This window comes from Haliotis rubra, unplaced genomic scaffold, assembly GCF_003918875.1.
Source record: "Haliotis rubra isolate DU_JTF1 unplaced genomic scaffold, ASM391887v1 Scf1163, whole genome shotgun sequence".
NCBI lineage: Eukaryota > Metazoa > Mollusca > Gastropoda > Lepetellida > Haliotidae > Haliotis > Haliotis rubra.
This window is the reverse complement of record NW_025765074.1, coordinates 59,668-77,583: the sequence shown is the minus strand read 5'-3', so window position 1 is coordinate 77,583 and position 17,916 is coordinate 59,668. Positions and strand designations below refer to the sequence as shown.

General features: G+C 43.3%; 1 protein-coding gene across 1 annotated transcript in view; it reads left to right on the top strand.

Annotated features, from left to right (window-relative positions):
- The window catches only part of LOC124256540 (GPN-loop GTPase 1-like), a 29,659-nt gene extending 15,109 nt beyond the window's left edge, over nt 1-14,550 (top strand). The window contains 7 exon segments of the mRNA XM_046690529.1: nt 10,359-10,499; nt 11,055-11,178; nt 11,181-11,200; nt 11,778-11,860; nt 12,129-12,238; nt 13,233-13,340; nt 13,929-14,550. Coding sequence (XP_046546485.1) covers nt 10,359-10,499; nt 11,055-11,178; nt 11,181-11,200; nt 11,778-11,860; nt 12,129-12,238; nt 13,233-13,340; nt 13,929-14,041 — 699 coding nt within the window. The 3' untranslated portion in view covers nt 14,042-14,550.
- Nucleotides 14,551-17,916: the final 3,366 nt, after the last annotated feature.

The window sequence follows — 17,916 nt, the reverse complement described above, 5'->3', positions numbered from 1 at the left end:
AAGCTGGTTTCCGGTAATTCTCAGGTTTCTGGCTCAGCCTCCTGTTCTATTACCTTTTCGACCGGACCTCCTATCCCAGAGCGGGCCCACCCGAATCCCAGGATTCAGTGGGTGGCTTGGCGCTATCAGGGATCGCCTCCATCGAAGCGAATTCCTGCACCAGTTGCAGACACAATTCTGGCTTCGCGGAGGATTCGACAAACGTTCAATATGAGGATAGATGGGCCTGTTATTCGCTGGTGTGTCAACAGGGGATTCTTGATCCCTTTTCTACAGATTTAGTCTGTGTGTTAGAATTCCTCCAGTCTCGGTTGGAAGCCGGTCTAGCGGCTTCCACCGTTCGAGATATTCTGCCGTATCTGCGGCTATTTCTGCGTTCATATTGCTGTTGGCGGTGCTCTCTTTGGGGCAGCACCTCTTGTACAGCTTTTAGCAGGTGTGGACAGAATCCGTCGGTTGTCCGACAGATTAGTCCCCGTGGGGACTTGTCAATCGTTCTTGATTGGCTGTCCGGTCCACTGTTTCACAATCTGTCGGCTCTTTCCCTCCAGCTGTTGGCGTGGAAGGCGGCGTTTCTTGTGGCGGTGACTTCTGGCAGGCGGGTTGGCGATATTCACGCAATGTCGGCCCATCCCGCTTACTGTTTTCACAAAGACAGAGTTAGCATTCGTCTGCCTGAGACTTACCGTCCTAAGAAGGATAGTCCCTTCCATGTGGCGAGCGCCTATTGAGCTCCCAGCTTTCACTCAGCCTTCCCTGTCCGGTACCTCTCTCACGTCGTGCTCCGTCTTAGATGTCCGTAAGACACTTCAGGCTTATATCAAACGAACAAGGGGTACCCGTAAGGGTAACCAATTGTTTTGTTGTTATGGCGGGGTTCAGGCTGGTCTTCCGGCGACCAAGCAGACCATTTCTCGGTGGCTTGTCTCTGCCATACATATGAGTTATACTCAAACAGAAGTATCCGCCTGTTGGGTTGAAAGCTCATTCGGTTAGGGCAGTAGCTACATCGACAGCTGCGCTGCAGCCCTGCCCATTGAGGAGATCTGCTCAGCGGCTGTTTGGAGCCGTCGAATGCGTTCATCCGTCATTACCAACTTGACAGACTCTCCAGTGAGCGTGCTCGGTTCGGTCAGTCAGTTCTCTCCAGTGGGCATGGTTCCACCTCTCTAGCCGATTGAGCTTTCGAGGTTTTTTATTGTGTGAACCATTATCTGCCAATTTTTAACACTGGTGTTGGGTTTTACAAATCTTGTTACATTTTTCCCTTGGTGATGGGTTTTATGTGGTGATGGTTTTTTATTCCCATGTCTCTTGCTTTCTAACCGAGAAGCTCTAGACTAAACTGCCCTTGGAAACTTTGCTGTTCATATTCCGGCATTTCGTTTCTGGGTTTTATTCGCGGGACCCTTATCTTCACTTCGGTAGATTACGGGAAGGAGGGAGGGTGTGTCTCGTTCGTTGCATTAGCGAGGTTTTCGTTGGACAAATTTGCATCACGTTTAACCCTGACCCTGGCTCATGCCCCGCCTGATTGGCTTTGGTGGACACGTGACGGGTAAGTGTGCCTTTTCTGCTATAATTAGCTTGGGAAATTCCACTTCTTGTCGGGGTGTTGGCAGACAGAATGCAGCTCCTGAGATCCGTCTTTAGGAGTCTGTCTTATGCTTATAAGTACCCCAAGGAGGAATATATAAAAAGAATCAAACTAACCTGTAGAGGTTTAAGATTCTTTGAATATATTCCTCATTGGGGTACGCCCGCCCACCTCCCCGCATTCTGTCTGACTTCGTTCAGCATGGAAAGTGAGGTACGAGGTTACGGTCTAGAGTTACCTGCTCTTGGCTGTAGGGGGCCGGAAGGCCCTGTAAGGGTGGTCTCACAAGACAAAACGTAGTTTTTGTTTTGTAAATATTTTATTCAAATATTGTTACAACTGCCAAGGGTGTTCACCAAACTTATGCTAATCCCAGCTCAGTTAGCCAGGTCTCAGGGCAGGTGTTGTCACCCGTACCTGGACGATTGGCTTCTACGGGCCTTAGGGCCTCAGTTAAGCAGAGCCTCCACACTGTGCGTGCTGGATACTCTGGTGTCACTGGGCTGGATTATCAATCTCAAGAAATCAGACCTCGTTCCGACGCAGGATCTGATATTCTTGGGAGCCAGGTTCAACACGGCTCTAGGGATTGTTTCCCTTGCTCCGGACCGCATCGTCAAAGTCCGAAGGACTGTGTTACAGTTCCTCCAGTCCCCCGTTGCGTCGGCCCGAACATGGCTTCGGTTGCATGGCAACATGGCGGCGACAGTGGACGGGTTTTGGCGTCGCCGCTTGAGGATGCGACCAATTCAGCAAGCATTAGCTCAGCTGTGGTCCCACTCGCAGGGCTACGAGATTATGCTCATAACGCCAGAGTGGTTAATCCCTCACTTGCGATGGTGGACGGACGCCGGGAATTTGTCCAGGGGATCCCCTCGACACCCGACACCCTCCCTCTCAGTTCAGGACGGACGCCTCCCTCACAGGTTGGGGGTCCTGGCGAAACACTCAGCCTCCGGCCTCTGGTCGGGCGCGGAGGTCAGCCTACACATCAATGTGTTAGAACTGAGAGCAGTCCGCAAGGTGTTCGAAAGTGCTTCCGGTGTTGGTGCAGGGCCGTGTGGTTCGTCTAGAAATGGACAATCAAACAGCCATGTCTTACATTCTCAAGCAAGGCGGCACAGTGTCTCCGTCGCGCTCCTTCAGGAGGCGTGGCAGTTTCTACTGTGGTGCGATCAGTTCAACATTCGGTTTTGCCTGTTTATCTCCCGGGTAGACAACGTCCGTGCAGATGCTCTCTCACGGCGTATACTAGCCCCACACGCAGTGGATGCTCGACCGGGAGATATTCGATTATCTCCTAGTTGTTCGGTCGTTCCAGGTGGATCTGTTTGGCGTCTGGGGTGACGAACCAGATTCCTGTGTTTTGCTCCCGGATTCGGATCCGTGCGTTAGCCAACGCACTTTCAGCTAGATTGGACGGACAGGGTACTGTGGGCGTTCCCCGATACCACTGATTTCCAGGGTCCTGTCGAGCTGACCGCACAACCAGCTCGGCTACTTGTGCTTCTGGCACCCCTTTGGTCGGCACAAAGCTGGTTTCCGTAATTCTCAGGTTTCTGGCTCAGCCTCCTGTTCTATTACCTTTTCGACCGGACCTCCTATCCCAGAACGGAGCTACTTCCCACGAATCCCAGGATTCAGTGGATGGCTTGGCAGCTATCAGGGATCGCCTCCATGCGAAGCGGAATTCCTGCACCAGTTGCAGACACAATTCTGGCTTCGGAGGGATTCGACAAACGTTCAATATGAGGATAGATGGGCCTGTTATTCAGCGCTGGTGTGTCAACAGGGGATTCTTGATCCCTTTCTACAGATTTAGTCTGTTGTGTTAGAATTCCTCCAGTCCTCGCTGGAAGCCGGTCTAGCGGCTTCCACCGTTCGTGGATATTCTACGGCTATTTCTGCGTTTCATATTGCTGTTGACGGTGCTCTCTTGGGGCAGCACCCTCTTGTACAGCACTTTTTAGCAGGTGTGGACAGAATCCGTCCGGTTGTCCGACAGATTAGTCCCCCGTGGGACTTGTCAATCGTTCTTGATTGGCTGTCCGGTCCACTGTTTCACAATCTGTCGGCTCTTTCCCTCCAGCTGTTGACGTGGAAGACGGCGTTTCTTGTGGCGGTGACTTCTGGCAGGCGTGTTGGCGATATTCACGCAATGTCGGCCGATCCCGCGCTTACTGTTTTTCACAAAGACAGAGTTAGCATTCGTCTGCCTGAGACTTACCGTCCTAAGAAGGATAGTCCCTTCCATGTGGCGGCTATATTGAGCTCCCCAGCTTTCACTCAGCCTTCCTGTCCGGATCCCCTGTTGGGTTGAAAGCTCATTCGTTAGGGCAGTAGCTCATCGACAGCTTACGATGCAGCCCTGCCCATAAGATCTGCTCAGCGGCTATTTGGAGGCTTATATCATCCGGCAACCAACTTGACAGGGTACTCCGTGAGCGTCAGTCAGTCAGTTCTCTCCAGTGGGCATGGTTCCACCTCTCTAGCCGATTGAGCTTTCGAGGTTTTTTATTGTGTGAACCATTATCTGCCAATTTTTAACACTGGTGTTGGGTTTTACAAATCTTGTTACATTTTTCCCTTGGTGATGGGTTTTATGTGGTGCTGGTTTTATTCCCATGTCTCTTGCTTTCTAACCGAGAAGCTCTAGACTAAACTGCCCTTGGAAACTTTGCTGTTCATATTCCGCATTTTGTTTCTGGGTTTATTATGGGACCCTTATCTTCACTCCGGTAGATTACGGGAAGGAGGGAGGGTGTGTTCTGGCTCGCTTGCATTAGCTGAGGTTTAGTTGGACAAATTTGCATACGTTTAACCCTGACCCTGGCTCATGCCCCGCCTGATTGGCTTTGGTGGACACGCGACCGGGTAAGTGTGCCTTTTCTGCTATAATTAGCTTGGGAAATTCCACTTCTTGTCGGGGTGTTTAAGCAGACAGAATGCCGCTCCTGAGATCCGCCTTTAGGAGTCTGTCTTATGCTTATAAGTACCCCAAGGAGGAATATATAAAAAGAATCAAACTAACCTGTAGAGGTTTAAGATTCTTTGAATATATTCCTCCTTGGGGTATCTCTCACCTCCCCTCAAGCATTCTGTCTGACTTCGTTCAGCATGGAAAGTGAGGTACGAGGTTACGGTCTAGAGTTACCTGCTCTTGGCTGTAGGGGGCCGGAAGGCCCTGTAAGGGTGGTCTCACAAGACAAAACGTAGTTTTTGTTTTGTAAATATTTTATTCAAATATTGTTACAACTGTCGTAGGGAATTTAAATGGACATTTAAATGCTTATAAGTACCCCAAGGAGGAATATATTCAAAGAATCTTAAACCTCTACAGGTTAGTTCGAATTTTGTATATGATAGTTCAGTAAATCGACGAATGTTATTTTGGACCTGTGAAGTACAGACTGGACCACTAATTATTGTCCACGCACTGGTCCTGTGGTCTGGTGGGAAATTTTGAAGGGTTTCTATCCCTGATGCTGCATGATTCCCAACATGGGTGGACCGAAGCCTATGGTGTTGTTCCTCATCCTGACTGGCTGACGTTGCTGGTCTTAATTGAGAGCGGCATAAAACCACTCACTGTCTTCAGTGTTCATGAATTGTGTTTCAAAGTAACAGTACTTTCGGTCCTGTAAGTTTCAGATGTCTGTCTGACCCATTGAAAATTCACAGGACCCATAGAATAAAATTAAACACACATTTCAGATTTAATATTTCTTATATTGGCATTGAAATTATTAACAAACATAAAATTTATATTCAGCAAACAAGTGTCACATGTCACATATAACAACTTCAGTCAAAGTCATTGTGAAATATACAGTCAGAAACTGGGGCCGGCGGGTTGTAGATTTCTATCGGACCGTTGTCTAATCTGCCGGATTTGTCAGAGGGTCAGACGCTATTCGTGAACACTGTGTCTTCCCTGTATATTCAGTACGACCAGGTTGTCTAGTGGTTAAATCGTTCGCTTGTCATGCCGAAGACCTGGGTTGTACACCCACATGGGTACACTGTGTGAAGCCGTTATTGCATTGCCCATCTTGATATTGCTGGAATATTGCTGAAATTGGTGCATAACCATGCCCATTCTCTCTATGTACATTCAAGAAAGCTACAAAAGCAGCAGCTTTGGCCATTATACATGCCTGATAATCATAAAGATTTCAGCTGGGACACATTAATTAACATGGAAGAACCCATAGATTATTTCAGATAATTGAAAAATAAACATGAAAATTTGGATACCAAATTAACACAGCTTTCTATACTTACTAAGAAGGTGTGATTCCTGTAATAGTAGATGTCAGTAAAAAGCTGTTGCAATATTGGTAACTGTAGTGTTTGTGCTTATTGTCCGGTATGGTCCGGTTTACGTTATATTCTCCGGCTATTAAAGAGAACGGAAATGTATCTGCGCATGAGCAGCCTGAATGGGCAGACAAGTAAAGTGCGGGAGCTGTGAACACGTGTTGTTGTTTTGTGTTGAACATATTAAACGGACTTAAATGGGAGCGCACTAAGTGGCAACACCACATGAATGGTGACGAGGATAGTTATAGTTCTAGCTATCATGACGACAGTTAAATTTGGTGACATTGGACACCTTCACAGTTTCGACTGTAGTGAAACATCAAGTCTGGGACCACGTTGGCGAAGATGGCTGCGTTCTTTCGAGTTTGACTGATGTAGAAAAACGCTACTCACAAACTGAGAAAGAGGCTTTAGCCTTGGTATGGGCATGTGAACGATTCCATGCTTACCTGTATGGAGCCCATTTTGAAATTCTAACAGATCACAAACCACTGCAGTTCATACACGCTATCCATTCAAGGCCATGTCCTAGAATTGAACGCTGGGTGTTGCGGATGCAAGCCTATGATTACAGTGTTAAGTACATTAAAGGAGAGAACAATATTGCTGACTGTCTTTCTAGACTACTGAGGTAAAATCAACAAACTGCGATGACAAGGAATTCAAGTGAAGCCGACGAGTATGTTCGATTCGTCGCATCCGAATCAACGCCAGCAGCCTTGACAACTAGTGATGTTGAAAATGCATCTGAATCGGACAGTGAACTGAAAGTAATCAGGGAGGGCTTATTATCAGGCAGATGGCATATGATGACAAATGTGAAATATGTTCCTGTGAGACATGAACTCTCAGCGATTGGAAAGGTTGTTCTTCGGGGAACTAGATTAGTTATTCCTATGTGCCTCAGGGACAAGGTGTTGTGTTTGGCTCATGAAGGTCACCCAGGGGTGGTGAAAATGAAACAGAGACTGAGAACCAAAGTATGGTGGCCAGGTATTGATGCACAAGCTGAAGCACACTGCAAGTCATGTCATGGATGTCAAGTTGTATCAAGTCCAAATCTTCCCCTACCATTGTTTCGAACAACTTTACCATCACTACCGTGGCAACATTTGGCAGCTGATCTCCTCGGACCGTTGCCCTCGGGAGATAACATTCTAGTGGTAGTGGACTACTACAGTAGATTTTTTATCCCACCGGCATATAATGCGGTGGGATATAGTCGTCGCCTCTCCGTCTGTCCGTCCGTCCGTCCGTCCGTCCGTCCGTCCGTCCGTAATCATTTTGTTTCCGGACCATAACTCAAAGACCATTCGATATTTTTTAACCAAAATTGGTAGATATGTCAAAAATAACCTAAGGTGGTGCCTTTTGCTATTTACAGATAATTGTCATTTTTATTTTTCTCGGTTTCCATGGAAACGTTTTGGACTTAGTCTTAAAGAAAGGTGGGCTTCGTTTCCGGAGCATAACTCAAGAACCGTTCAATATTTTTCAACAAAACTTGGTAGATATATCAAACAGATCCTAAAGTGGTGCCTTTTGCATTTCACAGATTTTTGTCATTTTATTTTTCCCGGTTTCCATGGAAACGATTCGGACTTAGTCCCAAAAGTGAGGGTGGGCTTCGTTTCGAGCATAACTCAAGAACCGTTCAATATTTTCAACAAAACTTGGTAGATGTATGAAACAGATCCTAAAGTTGTGCCTTTTGCTATTTGCCGATTTTTGGCATTTTATTTTTCCCGGTTTCCATGGAAACATTTTGAACTTAGTCTCAAAAAGTAAGGATTGCTTTCGTTTCCGGAGCATAACTCAAGAACCATTCAATATTTTTCAACAAGACTTGGTAGATATATCAAACAGAACCTTAAGTGGTGCCTTTTGCTATTTGCAGATTTTTGGCATTTTTATTTTTCCGGGTTTCCATGGAAACGATTCGGACTTAGTCCCAAAAGTGAGGGGTGGGCTTCGTTTCCAGAGCATAACTCAAGAACCGTTCAATATTTTTCAACAAGACTTGGTAGATATATCAAACAGAACCTTAAGTGGTGCCTTTTGCTATTTGCAGATTTTTGGCATTTTAATTTTTCCCGGTTTCCATGGAAACGATTCGGACTTAGTCCCAAAAGTGAGGGGTGGGCTTCGTTTCCAGAGCATAACTCAAGAACCGTTCAATATTTTTCAACAAGACTTGGTAGATATATCAAACAGAACCTTAAGTGGTGCCTTTTGCTATTTGCAGATTTTTGGCATTTTTTTTTCCCGGTTTCCATGGAAACGATTCGGACTTAGTCCCAAAAGTGAGGGGTGGGCTTCGTTTCCAGAGCACAACTCAAGAACCGTTAATATTTTTCAACAAAACTTGATAGATATATCAAACAGATCCTAAAGTTGTGCCTTTTGCTATTTGCAGATTTTTGGCATTTTTATTTTTCCCGGTTTCCATGGAAACAATTCGGACTTAATCCCAAAAGTGAGGGGTGGGCTTCGTTTCCGGAGCACAACTCAAAAACCTCTCTACATCTTTCAGCAAAACTTGGCAGATATGTGAGGCAGATATTGAAGTGATGCCTTTTGCTATTTGCAGATATTTGTGATTTATTATTTTCTCGGTTTCCATGGAAATGATTCGAACTTAGTCTCAAAAGGAAGGGATGGGTTTTGTTTCCGGAGCACAACGCGAAAACTTCTTAATATCTTTCAGCAAAACTTGGCAGATATGTGAGGCAGATCCCAAAGTGGTGCCTTTTGCTATTTGCAGATTTTTGTCATTTATTTTTTTGATGATTTCCATGGAAACGATTTGCACTTAGTCTAAAATCAAGCTGGACTTTAAGTAACTGTCAGATGATTTGTTCTTTCAAAGATGTGGGGTCCGGGGGGATATGTCATCTTCTGATGACTCTTGTTGAACTTTACATTCTGAAGAAAATTTCAGCGGATGCCATCATTGGCTGTTTGAAAAAGGCTTTTCTTACACATGGTTTGCCTTATACACTGAAGACAGACAATGGTCCACAGTTCATCAGTGACAGTTTTGAGGACTTTATGAAACAAGAGGGAATAATCCACAACACATCCACACCTTATTGGCCCCAGGCAAATGGAGAGGTCGAGAGACAGAACAAGTCACTGCTGAAGATATTGAGGATTTCTCAGGTGGAAGAGAAAAATTGGAATCAGGAATTGCAACATTTCCTCATGATGTACAGAAGTACGCCGCATTCATCTACTGGAAAAGCACCAGCTGAGATGCTCTTTGGTAGAAAAATTAGGACAAAATTGCCAGAATTGGTTGACTTTGGTATTGACGACGATGTCCGAGACTTCGACTCTGTACAAAAGATGAAAGGGAAGGATTATGCTGATCTGAAGCGATATGCTCAACATTCTCCAATACAGACAGGGGATAAAGTGCTTGTTAGACAACATCGTGAGAACAAGTTAAGCAGTAATTTCCATCCTCAACCTTGTACAGTAGTGAACAGGTATGGGAATGCAGTTGATCTGGAATCTAGTACAGGTGGCATGTATAGACGACATGTTACTCATGTTAAAAAGTATGTGTCAAAACCAGATGGTGATGTGAAGAACACTAACAGTCATGTTTCTAGTCAACATCGTGGTGCGTTGTCTGAGACAGCAGAGGTACGAGATACAAGTGTTTCTAAAGTAACAGACAGTGACAGTACACCGGGTGCAGCAAAACAGGAAGTAACTCAGAGACCTACAAGAATAAGAGAGCCTCCGAAAAGATTTGGAGACTTTGTGCTGGGTTATGTAAACTCATAAGTGACAATTCAAGGAACAATTGTTTCAAGGAACAATTCAGACAAATGGAAGTGAAAATGTAAACTTGAGAATATATTTAAATTTAATTTATATCAGAAGGTATGCATATTTTATGTAGACCTACAGAAATTGTGGAATTTGTTTTGTTACAGTATTGCTTTATCATATATTGGGTACGGTAATTTCTGGATAAGACTTTGAAGTATAGGTTTAAGTAGATTTCCTTCCAAGATTGGTTTTACGATTTCTCGAACATGTTGAAGTCAAGTGGTATTGAAATAATGGAGGTTGTAAATTTAATTTGGCATTATTAACATGTGAATGTTAATCTTTAATTTTATTATCTAAGTGTTATGATAGTAATCATTCATTTCTTGAAAAAAAAGGAGGGATGTAGTGTTTGTGCTTATTGTCCGGTATGGTCTGGTTTACATTATATTCTCCGGCTATTAAAGAGAACGGAAATGTATCTGCGCATGAGCAGCCTGAATGGGCAGACAAGTAAAGTGCGGGAGCTGTGAACACGTGTTGTTGTTTTGTGTTGAACATATTAAACAGACTTAAATGGGAGCGCACTAAGTGGCAACACCACAGTAACTTCCAGTATCTGTACGTACTTATTGACTGTTGTGATTGTATCCAGGCATCGACGTTCCCAACGGTTGTGGTGTATGTGATGGACACGTCTCGCAGCGTGTCGCCCGTCACCTTCATGTCCAACATGCTGTATGCCTGCAGCATCCTCTACAAGACCAAGCTCCCCTTCATCATCGCTATGAACAAGGTATTGTTCCTATATCACCCGCAAATCTCACAACACATATGTACATTTGTAGAATGTTGTCACATTTCGTTTTGTTTAGTATTGTGTAATGAGTAGGGCTGTAACGATGCAGGAACAGCCAGGTGTACGAGAAGCAAGTGCACAAGTGCCGACAAAGTTCTTGATTCATTTACCTGTGCTGTACCGTCTCCATCCTTCCTCGCACACCTGGCTGTTCTTCTCTTCGCACTCCTCCCTCGTAACAAATAGTGAACTGTGTCAAAATTTTGATGATACTTTGTTTAACAACTTTTTATTTTTAGGACGTAAATTCTGCAAAAAAAAAAACCTCACTGAGTTAGTCTGAGGTTTTGATTATGATCAGCGTTTCATGGAGTATTATATGTTTATTAGTTTTCGAGTTAGATTGCAATTCATCGGTCCGCTTTTGAGCCAAATGGACTTTAGTAATAAGCAGACAAGGGTGCAACAGTAACAATTTTGTTTCCATGCATTCATCTGGAACAGCAGTTTTAGCTCTTGTGTAATCTGAAATATTTGAATATTTCTCTCCAGATTGACATTGTCAGTAACAGTTTTGCTGTGGAGTGGATGCAGGACTTCGAATCCTTCCATGATGCCTTGGAACACGAGACGTCCTACATCTCCAACCTCACCCGGTCCATGAGCCTTGTACTGGACGGTTCTACACCAATCTCAAGGTGAAGGTCAAGTGTAGTGGGGCCTTGTCCCTGAAACTGTTTAATAAAGGTCATGTTCACCATACATTGATGTGAGCTCGAATCCAAATTATTATTTTATTAAACTGATTTTACTTTATCAGGTGCTAAGGAAGTTAATGAATATTGTTGAGATGATTCAGTATCTTAGAAAATCTTGACACATTGTTTGTCTTTGTCAAGTTCTTGTTGATCCAGAAAATAATTTGTGTCTTGATTGTACATCGCCACAGCATGCACTGGAGTTTGCTGTGGAGATCTGGGTTACAATTGATCTTCAGTAACCCATGCTTGTTGTAAGAGGCGACTAATGGGATCGGGTGGTCAGGCTCGCTGACTTGGTTGACACATGTCATCGGTTCCCAATTGCGTAGACTGATGCTCATGCTGTTGATCACTGGATGGTCTGGTCCAGACTTGATTATTTACAGACTACCACCATATAGCTGGAATATTGCTAAGGGCGGCGTAAAACTAAACTCACTCACTCACGCACCCATCCCAGCACATCCCCACTCCCACCCCACTCAATCACTCAATCACTCTGTTTTGGGTCCAGACTGTTGGTGTGTCTGCTGTCACAGGGGAGGGGTTGGACCAGTTCCTGGACAAAGTTGCAGAGGGCGCTGTTGAGTTTGACAAGTAGGTCACTTCTGTAATATTCACCTGAAACTTGTTTCAAACCTAGCTATGTAGAGACTTACACTGTGAAATGAAACTGTTTACAATCATGGTTTTGAAATGATTTTATTTGTCTTTGAGTATTCACATAGTTCTCTGAAACTTTATTGTAATTCTGTTGTTCTGACACGGAAATGTTCCCTAGTAAACACACAACAACTTGTAAAGGTTCTCAACGGACATTGTCCTGTTACACAGGAGCAGATTTATATGATGATTCATGTTTCAGAGAGTACCGTCCTCAGTATGAAAAGATGAAGAAAGAGAAAGAGGAAAAGGAGGAGAGAGAGAAGAAGAAACAAAAGGAGAGATTGAAGAAGGACATGGCAGAAGATACAGGTATCTTGGCGATAGATAAAGTTTGGGGCCTAGAGGCACTGCAGAGATTGTTCCATGGGCACTGAGAATTCGAATTACAGTTCACTATGTTTTCAGAATTGTGATGATGATACTGTGGGTTTCACCAAAACCTGTAAACGTATGCCACATATATATCTGGTGGCTAACATACTGGGATATAACTGTAATATTGTTAAAAGTGAAAACAAATACCCAACTTACAGGCACTGTTTTCACCAAGCATATGTGGTGAAACCATGGCAGTTTATTTGGATACAAAAATGACCTTAACTTTTGAGTTCTTGATCTGCTAAACCCAGACTGAATAATTATGATAAAGATAAAGCTTGGTCTAACAAGTTTGTTTGTTTGTTGTTTAAACAATCCAATTAGTCACCTATTTTGATGTGCATGGATCAGTATGGGATTTGGCCATTACCAGTGTTTGAAATAAGCCAAAAATCCATCCAGTCATCAGGCTTGCTAACTTCTAAATGTTTCCAACCCAAAATGGATTTAACCAGACCAGATATGGTGAATTTACTCAGATGTATGGAACATCTAAACTTTTTACCAGACCATCTGGCTGGCTAGATGTAAATTTAGACTGGCCGTCAGAAATCTAGCCCGGGCGGTCAGACGGGCTTTATTCATACACTGCCAATACATACTTTCTTTGCATTTTTTCCATGATTGTTGACATACGTTAGAAAATTGCTCAACAAGTCTTGGTAGTACAGAAATGTGTGACTGTGAAGTTTCAACTCTTTCTAGTTCATTACAGTCTAAAAATTTAATGTAGACACCATCAATATATATGTCAGCTGTAACTTAGGTACCCATGTGTCCAATGCCCAAGTGCAGTCAAATTCTCTTTAATCGAGTGAGCTCTGGGAAATAGTATTTGTGGTAACACAAAACGTTTCTGAAAAATATGTTGAGGCATATTCGGGTTACCAACTCTGAAATTGAAACTTTACATTGTATTTTATAGAGGAGTCTCTGCCGAAGAAGCTGAGTGGGCAAATGGTAATAACACCTGGAGTTGATGAAGAGGACAGTGACGAGGAATACATAGGGATGGACGAGGAACCAGAGATAGGTACAACTATACAACACAATGAAATACACAATGCCATTTAGAAAGTGGTCAAATGTAACACATACTACTTGGGATTACACTTTCTTAGTAAAGTACAGATTCTAGCAATTTTGTTGGCTGAGCGGGCTAGACGTCTGACCTAATCGCCAGCACACAAAGTCAGACGCCTACCCCGCTCAGCCAACAAAAGTACTAGAATCTGTACTTTACTAAGAAAGTGTAATCCCAAATATAAAATGTGTTATATAGAACATTAGTTTAAATGAATTAAGAAATGAAATTAATATTTAACCGCATCGACAGAGATGCTTGTACAGTTTCTAGAGTTTCTCCTTGGTTTTACACCAGACAACTACTGCAGTGATAAGCTGATAACAATGCAGTGCAGTGATGGTGTTGAGCTCTGGACTCAATACAGTGTTGGGAATTGCTTAAATGTCCAGATTTATTTGCTGTTTGTAAAAGCACTCCGACTCATGATTGGGTATGATTGAGATCAGTTTACATACGGGTTGTCTTATCTTCGCCACCTTCAGGAGGCTGGATGTTGGTCTTATGTGAATCACATGTCGGCATTGTTGTCTGCAGATGAGGAGGAGCTGAGGGAGCGTGAGTCATTCCAGCGGTTCCTGGCCAGCTACAAGCAGCGGGAGGCGGACAAACAGAAGAAAGCCAGCCAGGAGAGCGCACCTAATACGTGACGAAGCTCGTCAAACATCACGTGACATAATGTGATGTTAGTGTCAGGATGAAAGCAAGATGAACTGAGATTCAGATGGTGATTGAGATGCCTGCTTCAGCTAGCAGCCTACTTGAGTTCATCACATATTGTGAGACATTAGTGGGTCAAACGTGTATGGTGCAAAAATTCAGTGTGCAGAGTTGCAGTCTACAGGGGTGACAGAAACATCCATGTTACCCTGTTTTATGATTCTTTGAACAGACCTAACCATCCTTGAGGTTTTGTCCAGAGTGGTAAAAACCTGCATCACTTTGGTCTGTCCTCTAATATTAAGCTGAGATGCTCTTGTAAGTCTGAACTCTCTTATCATGGAGGGTTCACACATATGTGAACAGGCATTGGATTTGAAAGAGTATTTCAAGAGTAGAATTTTTGTAGTATGTATCATGTGAAGATATGTATATTATCAGTCAAAGGGATTTGTTATGTCTCAAGTCAGAATAATGATTTTGATTTATATCAGAGAAAGAGCTGATGGGGTTGGTTGTTGTTTTCTTGTTGACATTATGAGGTTGAAGAACAGGTCTTCCTGTCCAATTCCCAGTGACAGAGTGGGTAGCAAAAACAGCTGATCTGTGATATGTAGTCTGATCTCGAACATTTCATGACATTCTACAGTCCATTTAAGGTAATCAGCTAGCGTGTGTAGTGAAATTTCACATGTGCAACGCGCACACCTGGCAGTTCCACCAGCGAAGTGGTTCCCCCCGTAAAAAATAGCCAAAAGTGACAACAAAATAATGATCGTTTGTTAAAGAACTTTTTTATTCGGGTGTCCAAAATTATGAGACAAATCATCACAGTTGGTCTGTTGATTTCATATGACTCTGCAAAATTTGGTTTTGTTGCATTTATCTGATTTTGTGTTAGTGAGCAATTCATTGGTCTCAAATGAAATCAAATGGTCTGTATCTGGGGCAGCGAGGTAGCCTAGTGGTGAATCGTCACACTGAAGACCCGGTTCGATTCCCCAATGGGTACAATGTGTAAAGCCAATTTCTGGTGTCCCACTGCCGTGATATTGCTTGAATATTGCTAAAAGCGAGGTAAAACTAAACTCACTCACTCATTCTATCTGTTAGGTTTCTCAACAGATAGCAGCTCAACATTTCATCTGGTTCATTAGTAAATGTTGTTTTCCATAGCTGCTGTAATAAGTAATCTGAGTGCTGAGAACATTGACAAAATGGTCGGGTATGGTATTGAGTCCAGACACAACTTGTTTGGTAACATTGATCTGAGCATGTGAAAGCGTGACCACTTTTGGATTAAAACGAAAACTCAGTGTCTGCTGTCAAATTCACACACCTTCCACACAGCAGTATTGTCGTGAAATAAATGGTTCCTCTTATAAACCTTTTTGTTCTGTATGGGATGCTCAGGAAAACCTTTTCATCATTTTATAAGTGAAGTACAAAGTTTTGAAAATGAATATCTTGTATATATTATCGTAAAAAAACTGTTTCATGTGAAGTTGATGTAGATTTTACGTTTTTGAAAATGATGTAATATCTGGTTGGTTTTCTAATAAGTGTCTTACCGTAAGAATTTCATTGAATATACACCCAATTCGTGGTAACCGGTGACTGAGTGACATAGGCTTGTAGAGATATCATACGCTTGTAGAGATATGTAGTGGCAATTGGATCAACAAGGTCAGTAGAGCCTGTGGCGATGATTTGCGTTGATACAGGTAGGGCATGAATGGCGGTGTATTAAACGATTGAACCTGGGAATGTAGCTCCAAATGAACTGAATGAACGTTATTGTCTGTTTCTGGTCGTGTCCTAGACATCAATCATATCACTAACCTTGCTCTATGGACAAGAGGTCAGGAGAAAGAGGCAGCCGTATATTTACAGCATGCTATTCTGCCTCAAGAAAGTCTTACAAGATGTGCTACATGGGATGGTATATCCTGCTGCAAAGTGATATTACGTTCCCATATTTGCACAAAGGGTAGAATATGATCTCAAGCAACAGCATATGCTGTTCGAATAACAATTAACAACGATGACTTGTGTTCAGCCGTCAGTGTGAAGTGCCATCACACTTCCTCCCCTGTAACACCATGTTGAATAACGCAACCTAGCGCCACGAAAGGTTCCTCTGAAGACCTGTAAACCATCTGCTGACAACAGAAGCTGTCGGATAAAACCTGGACTCATCTGTGAACATCATACTGTCAGAGTCTGGTCTTCTGGCCTCAGATACTGGCGTTATTAAACTAAGTGCCAGCTGGTCACATGGGCATATCGCGGGATTTCGGGCAGGATGTCGCGCGGAATGTTGTGCTCCCTTAACTGGCTTCTTACGGTTCTGCCACGAACTGGTCTCAACCGAGTAGATTCCTTCATAAATATATATGTATTGGAAGCTGCATAATCCAATTTTAGAATAAATTCATTTTATTGACGTTAGATATGTTCAGTTACTTTTTGGTAGTATGTAAGCGAGGGTTTGCTGTTGGAAGACCTAACTAAGACCAATGGCCGTGATCACCGCCTCATAAGACGCTATTCTGTAACCCGGAAATGGAGAGTGGGAGTCCGACTGTCCAGCAGAACCATCAGAAGGAGGCTGTGGCCTGCTTGTTTGAGAAACGTGCCCCGATCAGATGTCCCTTCCTCCCAGATGGGCACAAGCAACAGCATCAGGTGTGGTGCAGACACTAACCAGTGACCATGATGGTCGACTGGCAAGACACAGTCCCATACCCGATGCCGATGCGCTGGCAAAGAGGAGCAGGAGTCCGACCCTCTACCACGACCACCTGAAGGAGACCGCGTTGTAGCGTATTCCGACGTGGTAACGTGGTATATAACCAGGGCCCAGATTTTTGAAGCTCTCTTAGCGCTAAAATAGTCGTAAGTTAATGTTAATGTATGGCACTTACGACTATCTTAGCGGTAAGAGAGCTTCGAAAATCTAGGCCCAGGACCTCATTCTATGAAGCGATCTTAGCGCTAAGTGATCCTGCACGCTCTGCTATTTCGTGTTTTGAAAAACCAGGCCGCAATACCCTCACTCGTAGAACTTTAACGCTGACTTTCTTCCATATGTTGGATATGGTTCTTACAGTAATGACTGGTTTTATATGTGGGAGTCGGCATAGACATTCAAGCTCTCTTGATTAAACTGATATATCAAGCTACTTTGAACTAAGAAAACAAGACTTATCAACGTCTTTATTGTGAATAACACGACGTTTCGGAGCGTATGCTTTCTGCTTTATCAGGTGTTTGACCCGACTTCAACATGGGGATGAAGCAGTAATACACCTGATGAAGGAGCAAGCATACACTCTGAAACGTCGTGTCATTCACAATAAAGAAGTTGACATCCATAAATCTTGCTTTTCTTATGTATTCCACTTCTAAATGCCCTTCAAAGATTTACTTTGAACTAAACAATATATCATGTTTCCTTGATTTAAACGACATATCAAGCCACCCCGATGTCAAAGACGTATCAAGCCACTTCGATCGAAACGCTGTATGAAGCTACTTTGATCTAAACGACAGACCAGGCTAATTTAATGTTTAGAACGAGGTATGAAACAAAACAGTTCTCCGAATCGACTTTCAGTTTTATCCGATACATTAACCCAGAAATATATACGCGAAAGACCACTGTTGGAACCAGCAAATGATAAAAAATGTTACACAATTAATAGTTGTAGAATGAATGTAACTAGGTGTATAAATAGATACAAATGCAAGCTTTCAAACAGGCCGAGGGGGTGGTGGGGTAGCCTTGTGGTTAAAGACCCGGGTTCGATTCCCCACATGGGTACAATGTGTGAAGCCCATTTCTGGTGTTCCTGATATTGCT